General features: G+C 43.4%; 1 protein-coding gene across 1 annotated transcript in view; it reads right to left on the bottom strand.

Annotated features, from left to right (window-relative positions):
• The window catches only part of Matn3 (matrilin 3), a 34,232-nt gene that overhangs the window by 9,506 nt on the left and 18,002 nt on the right, over positions 1-6,724 (bottom strand). Inside the window, exons 6-7 of the mRNA XM_004627567.2 lie at positions 4,091-4,216; positions 2,448-2,573 (exon numbers count right to left, since the gene is read on the bottom strand). Of these exons, the coding sequence (XP_004627624.2) occupies positions 2,448-2,573; positions 4,091-4,216 (252 nt within the window). The remainder of the gene's footprint in view (positions 1-2,447; positions 2,574-4,090; positions 4,217-6,724) is intronic.

Below are 6,724 nucleotides of genomic sequence, written 5' to 3'. Positions count from 1 at the left end.
CTGGTTCTGGAAAAAAAAAAAAAAAAAAAAAAAAACAAAAAAAAAAAAAAAAAAAAAAAAACAGCCCAGGATAAACAGCAATTCTCCTTTAATAAATCCAGAAAGGCTTCCTGGGAAATATAAGTCCTCCCTCTGCTCCTGCAGGGACCACTGCAGTTTATTTGCTCCCTTCTGACTCTCTTCTTAAACATCACACCATGCTCAGACTCCTTCCACGATGCACTATTGCTTGTAGACGAGCTTTACAGGAAGGGCAAGGTGCTACACAACCGGCCCCTAAACCACTTTTCCAACCATCATGTACATACTTCCTTTTGTCACTACAATTTAGGCTTTTGTTCAGAAAAATACTTGATAGAAGCTGGGGAGATGGCTCAGTAGAAAAAGCGCTTCTCTGGAAGCACAAGGGCCTGAGTTCAATCCCCAGTTCCGCAAAAAAAAAAAAAAAAACTTGGTAGCAGAACATTTAATTTTCCCCTCTGCCCAGCTGAGCACTCGGTACACACAGCAAGTGGACATGCTTCCAACCCTGGTATTGACCTGGGGCTCATGTCTCCTTTATTAACCTTCCTGTTGCCAGCAAGAGGAATGGAAGAAGGCAGGGCTCGTGTGGACCCCAGCTTCAGGAGTGTATTATTCATTACTACTTTATAACATATATGCAAGCTTCCCAGCACTCTGCCTCTCCTCCAACCCTCTGTGCTCTTTGGTGCTTTTACAGTGAGACAGCATTCTGAGTGGTTTCAGCTTATAGAACCATGGGAGTGCGGGCCTAGGTTCAAACCCTCACTCTGCTACTCATAAGCCAGGTGGCCTGAGCAAGTTCCTCAGTCTGCCTGTAGCTCAACTTGCTCCTACTGTTGCTGTGCGCGTGAAAGGCATTCCTCGGTGTGTAAAATGCTTAATCCCTTGCTTGGGCCACATAGGAAGGATGTTCACTACATCCTTATTTGGAGTATTGTCAAACCGAAAATTTTCTTTGATGTTTTATTTTTTAATAAAATGCTTCATATTGTTCCATAACATGCTAATTTAAATAAAAATATGCTTTTCTGGGTCCCTTGCTTTCCCACAGTTGAAAGCACTCACTGGATGCTCGTAACTAGCTGGAGTGAGTCCTCCCTATCCCAGCTCTCCAACCTCCTCCCTGCAGGAACAGCAGCAGCCAGCCCTGCCCACACCCTCCTCTCCTGGAGAGTCCGGCTCCAGCCCCAAGCTCAGGGGCCTCCCCCACCTTGTCAGCCTCCACAGCCCTTCCTGTGGAAAGAATCTTTCCCACCCAAAGCTATAAACTGCTCTGCGCACCATAGGAAATATTATATCCACACAGTGCTTAGTGCCTATCCTGGGAACAGAGTGGGTGCTCAAAACTTTTCCTGACTTCATGGGTATTTTTTTAAATTTATACTTTAAATTTATCTTGATTAGTGCATACTTATCAAGTATGTGATCACATGTATCTTGGGGAGTTGGGACAAGGACATAACACACCTCAATTATTTTTGCCCTCCATCTCTCCCTGCACCTGCTGCCTCATGATCCTCCTCGCATCTGCAAAGGCTCTACTTCCATCTTTTCTCCTTTCACTTCTTCTTTCTTCCTCTTTCCCTCTCTCCCCCCTACCTCCTACCACCTCTTTTATTTTGTTCTTTATTCACATTTTAGGGAGCTGGTTGTTACCTCTATCTGTCTTGATGAGATGCTGGAATACAGCTCCTCAAGGGATAGAAAAGACATGCAAAGCTCAGAAAGCATTCGACATGCAAAAACTAAGCACTACCTCGAGAGCTGGGAGTTTCTCTCCTTTAGGAGTGCTTTTCCACTTATAAATGCTACCTTGTTCTTCCCGTGAGTTTAAATCAAACTAATGAGACTCGGCAGTCCTGCCAAGGGCTCCTGAGCAAGGTCATAATGCTCAGATTCACTGAAGAATGATCAGCTAGAAGCCATTGGGGAGCGTCCTGCTGCAGGGTTACTGGAAGGTCTGTGTAGGTCTAACTCAGGCCCTTACAAAGTCTTCTTTACTAAGTGATCCAACTTTATAAGACTAATGCGACAGAAAAGTTCCAGGCTAAGTTTTAATTGGAAAAAGATCAGTTCAGCCTATCACATCAAATAGTTACTGTCCAACTGACTTCCTTCAAAGTCTGCTACTTGCTCAAAAACTCCCCAGTGTCCAGGGTTATAAAATTTTTATGAACAAGGACGTTACATTTAATTAGCTTTTTCATTGCCCCTACTCCCTACCCATTTCCTAGCATTTTTCTTCTGAAGCGATCTGTCTTTGCCACAGCCAGTGGGCTCACCACCCATGTAGCACCCAGTGCATAGCTGCCCGTGTACAGTCGGTCAGCAGACTGAAAGAAGGAAGACTCTCTCCTTCTATCTGAAGTAGGCTTCACTGCCACAGAACCCAAGTGTGAACAAATCTGCTGAGGAGACCTTACCTGAACATGTTTTCTTATCTGCATTCAGCGTGTACCCCTCGAAGCATTCACAGTGATAAGACCCGGACCTGTCATTCACACAGATGTGCTGGCAGCCGTGGGTACCAGAAGCACATTTGTCTTGGGCTGTCACACAAGTCAAGAAAAAAGAAATGAAAACTAAATATCTTTTATTACCCACATATTTAGAAATTCAAATGTTATTTGAAGAAATAAAAGGAAAACTTATTGATGGTACTCACAAGCCATCAGAAATATTTGCTCCAAATGGTGGTTAAGGGAATTAAATAAAATCCTACACACACAGTCATTATTGTCCGGCCTTCTCCAATTTACAAAATAATCAGTTTGAGGTTTTATAATCTAAGGATTTCATAAATAGTTTCTAAAGCATTTTGGTTTATTATATATTATACATTTGTTGTTTTGTTTTGTTTTGTTTTGTTTTGTTTTGTTTTGTTTTGTTTTGTTTTGGTGGAACCAGGGATTGAACTCAGGCCCTTGTGCTTGCCAGGGAAGTGCTTGTTCCACTGAGCCATCTCCCCGGCCCCCACTTAGTTTGTTGTATATTATCATAACCCAGAGAAATTGTTTGTCTAATTGCACTAGATTTGGAAAAGCAGAGTTAAGAATTGGAAGGACTTGTACATGTGTCCTAGAAAGGCCAGTTGATTCAGGGCAGTGTCAGAATTCAAGATCCAAAATTTTCATCCAATGTGCTTTCTTCTGCCTGGATATATTTTTAAGCTACTTTTTTAGATTTTTAAACTTTTCATTTAGAGATAACTTCAGACTTATGAAAAGAACACGGAAACAGAGCTAAGATCTCATTTTACTCTGCTTCTCCAAATTGTAGCAACTTACACAACACTAGTATGGTAATCAAAATTACACCTTATCATTTGCAAGCCCCGAGGATGCAGCTTGGTGGCACGAGTGACTGCCTGGCAAGCGCACGGTCCTGAGTTTGATTCCAGGTACCGAAAGAAAAATACATTATGATTTGAGAACCTGTGCACTTTATGAAATGTTGCCGGTTGTTTCATTAATGTCCCCTTTCTAGTCCATTAAGCGTTCACACCTTAGTGTCCTGTAATCTAGGCCATATTTTCTGCCTGCGTTTGTCTATTATGACTTTGACCCTCTTAAAAAGTACTGGCAATTACTTTCTGAACTAAAAATGTCTTTCCATTTGAGTCTGTCTGATGTTTCCTCATGATTTGGAGTTCTTAGAAAGAATACCACAATGGTGCTGTCCTAGCCTCAGTGCAGGCCATCACTACGGTCATCATGGTGACAGAAAGTCTGATCTCTCAGCCGCCATGGTATCTGCCAGCTCTCTCCACTACCAAGTTATGGTGTTGCCCTCTCTGAGCAATAAGTATCTTCTGGGATATTACTTGATGTTCAGTCAGCATTTGAAAGAACTGTGAAGGCCGAGTACAGAGAGGAGAGGAGGCACACACTTCTACACGTGATCCACACACATGGACACGTCCAACTTTTCAAGTAAGATTTCAAAATGGGAAACCCCTGGGGAGCAAGCAAAGAAAACCGACTGAGCTTTCAGTGTATGAGGAGCCCCAACACTGGGTAGGAAGAGAGAGGAAAAACGCAGTAGTTTTGACTCCTCCCTCATTTACCTGAGCATGTTTTCCGGTCTTCATTCAAAGTGTAACCTTCGTAGCACTCACAGTGGTAAGAGCCGCTTCCGTCATTCACACAAACCTGTTCACATCCGTGAGTGTCACGAGCACACTTGTCAATAGCTGTCGACAGAGCAGTGGGACAAACTGAACACAGCACGTAAGTCCTCCTGGGCCACTCCTCACTCACTTAGAGCTAACGAAGAGGGTCAGGACAGAGGAAGGTTTGGGGGAGCCTGGAACTAAGTGTCCGCTGTAACAGAGCTGGTGGTAAGGCAGGTTTATTTTTCCCTTCTTTTAGTCTCAGTTTTATTATCTATAAAATGAGTGTGTTAAATGATTTCTACATTTCTACATTTTCTTCCTCTCAAAAGCTCTTTTCTAGGAGGAAGAAGAGAAGAGGAAAGGAGAGACAAGGACAAGGAAGAAAAAAAGAAAGAAAAGGAGGAGAAACAAGAGGAAGATGAGGAGGAAAAAGAGGAAGAGGAAGAAGGCAAAGAAGAAGAAGCTGCTGCCCACCCCTCAGTGACTATATGCGTATCCAGATCCAGATGAGTGAGACCCCGCTAAACTTCCCTTCACTTCTAGGATGCATGAGTATGTTTGGCCACAGACAGGAAAGAGGTGCTAGTATTTCATTTAATAAAATCCAGGATAAGTGCCAAATCCTCAAAAAGACCAGGAGTTTTGGGTCCTTTCCTCACTTGGCTCTTCTCCTACTTTCTTTAACACTAGTAGTAAGTGATACCTGACAGATGACTTGTGTGTTATCTTACTTTTCTCCCCTCTCCTGCCTTTTCAAGGGGCACTGGGAATGAACCAAGGGCAGCCAAAGGCCTTTAGATAAGTGGGCCAGTCCCCAGCCCCAGCCTGGAGATGCCACAGCCTCACCTGAGCACGTCTTCTGGTCGGCGTTCAAGGTGTACCCCTGGCTGCATTCACAGTGGTGCCGGCCATCCCCATCACTGACACACACATGCTGGCACTGGTGTGTGCCCAGCTCGCAGGGGTCCAGAGCTGCACAAGGAAGTCATGATCACCAGGGTTTCCCCTCTGGGAAAAAAGGCACTGACTCCGGGCTTCCTCTCTGATTCTGTCTTCATTTCACTATAATGAAATGTCTTTGGCTCTAGCTTATTAGAAGTACACTGATATCTCTGTTCAGATTGTTTGTTGTTTGTTTTGGTACTAGGGATTTAACTCAGGATATTGTGCTTGCCAGGCAGGTGCTCATGCCCCTGAGCTATTTCTCCAGCCCCTATACACGGATATCTTCTCAGTTATCAAAAGCTCTCAGCTAGAACTTTCTACTACTCCAAGAGCAAAATGCAAAAGCAATCGTGCTTGGTGTGCTAAACTTTGCTTGATAGTCAAACTGAAAACCTTACCTGAAGATACCTGGAAGGGCCGAGAGTTAGCCACAGTGTCTCCATGCAGACACAAAGCGGCAGCACTGCAGTGTCAACACCCCCCCAACCTAGACAGCACGTAGGGCTGCGCCAGTGCGTTGAATCACTCATCACTGTGTGCTTTTTTCCTTGCACTTTATTTGCAAAAAAATATCACAACTATGGCTCCAAAGAAAGTTTATGATACCAGTGGTAAAGCTAAGAGGAAAACTGTGGGATGCACAGTGGAGGTTTTCGTTTATTTTATTTTGGTGTTTTTGAGACAGGGTCTCCCTATGAAGTCCAGACTGGTCTTGAACATGCAACGATCCTTCTGCCTCAGCCTCTCAAGTGCTGGGATTAAAGGTGTGTACGCACAATAGAGTTAAAGAAATAAATCACTGTGAAATTTGTTAAAATTCTGGCAAATTAATTATATGTGTAATTTGGGAACCTCTGAACCAATGATTTGGTTTTCAATTATTTTTCTTTTTTTTCTTTTTTTGGTGGTACCAGGGATCGAACTCAGGACCTTGCATGTACCAGGCAAGCACTTATTCCCCTGAGCTATCTCCCCAGCCCCTCCATTATTTCTTACTGGAATAAAAAATTCATTTCTTGAGTGTTTAAACTAAACTCAGGATATGAACTGAGTTCAACAACTGAGGCGTCACTGTACCACTCAAACTAAAAAATGTTGCTAATGTCAAATTGCAGATCTTGCTAGACTTCCTCAAAAAAGAAAGAGGATTTTGAATTTGAAGCTGAACCAAACTTTTCCATCAGATTTTTGCTTTGCATCCGGAGGCGGAGAACTATACAGCCATGAATGCTGAGGATGTGTCCACTGCAGCCTGGTTCCCAGGGGATTCCAGGATTTGTGCTCAAACAAAGTGTAAGCTTTAGCACACCCCCAAGCCTGCAACTCACTAGCTTGCACTGAGCTGGGGACATGAATTTGAATATGTAAATGTGGGGAGAATGCAGTAATTGCCTTCTAAAGCTTCAGCATAGCTCTTAGGGGCCTCATAAGGCAATAGGGAACACTGACCGCTACCACCCTCCAGGGCAGTGAACTCATATGTTAAATACAAATAGGTAAAAGAAAGAACAAGATAAACGAGACTACACCAGTTCATGGCACTGCCATCTTTTTGCACCAAGAGCTATTTATATCTCCTCAGAGTCTTTCTTCCTTAGTGACATGTTTTGAAAATCAGTCAGCTGGTCACGGTGGCACACA

The sequence above is a fragment of the Octodon degus genome, unplaced genomic scaffold (genome assembly GCF_000260255.1).
Source record: "Octodon degus isolate 3935 unplaced genomic scaffold, OctDeg1.0 scaffold00019, whole genome shotgun sequence".
In the NCBI taxonomy this organism is placed as follows: domain Eukaryota; kingdom Metazoa; phylum Chordata; class Mammalia; order Rodentia; family Octodontidae; genus Octodon; species Octodon degus.
This window is presented reverse-complemented; position numbering and strand designations above follow the sequence as displayed.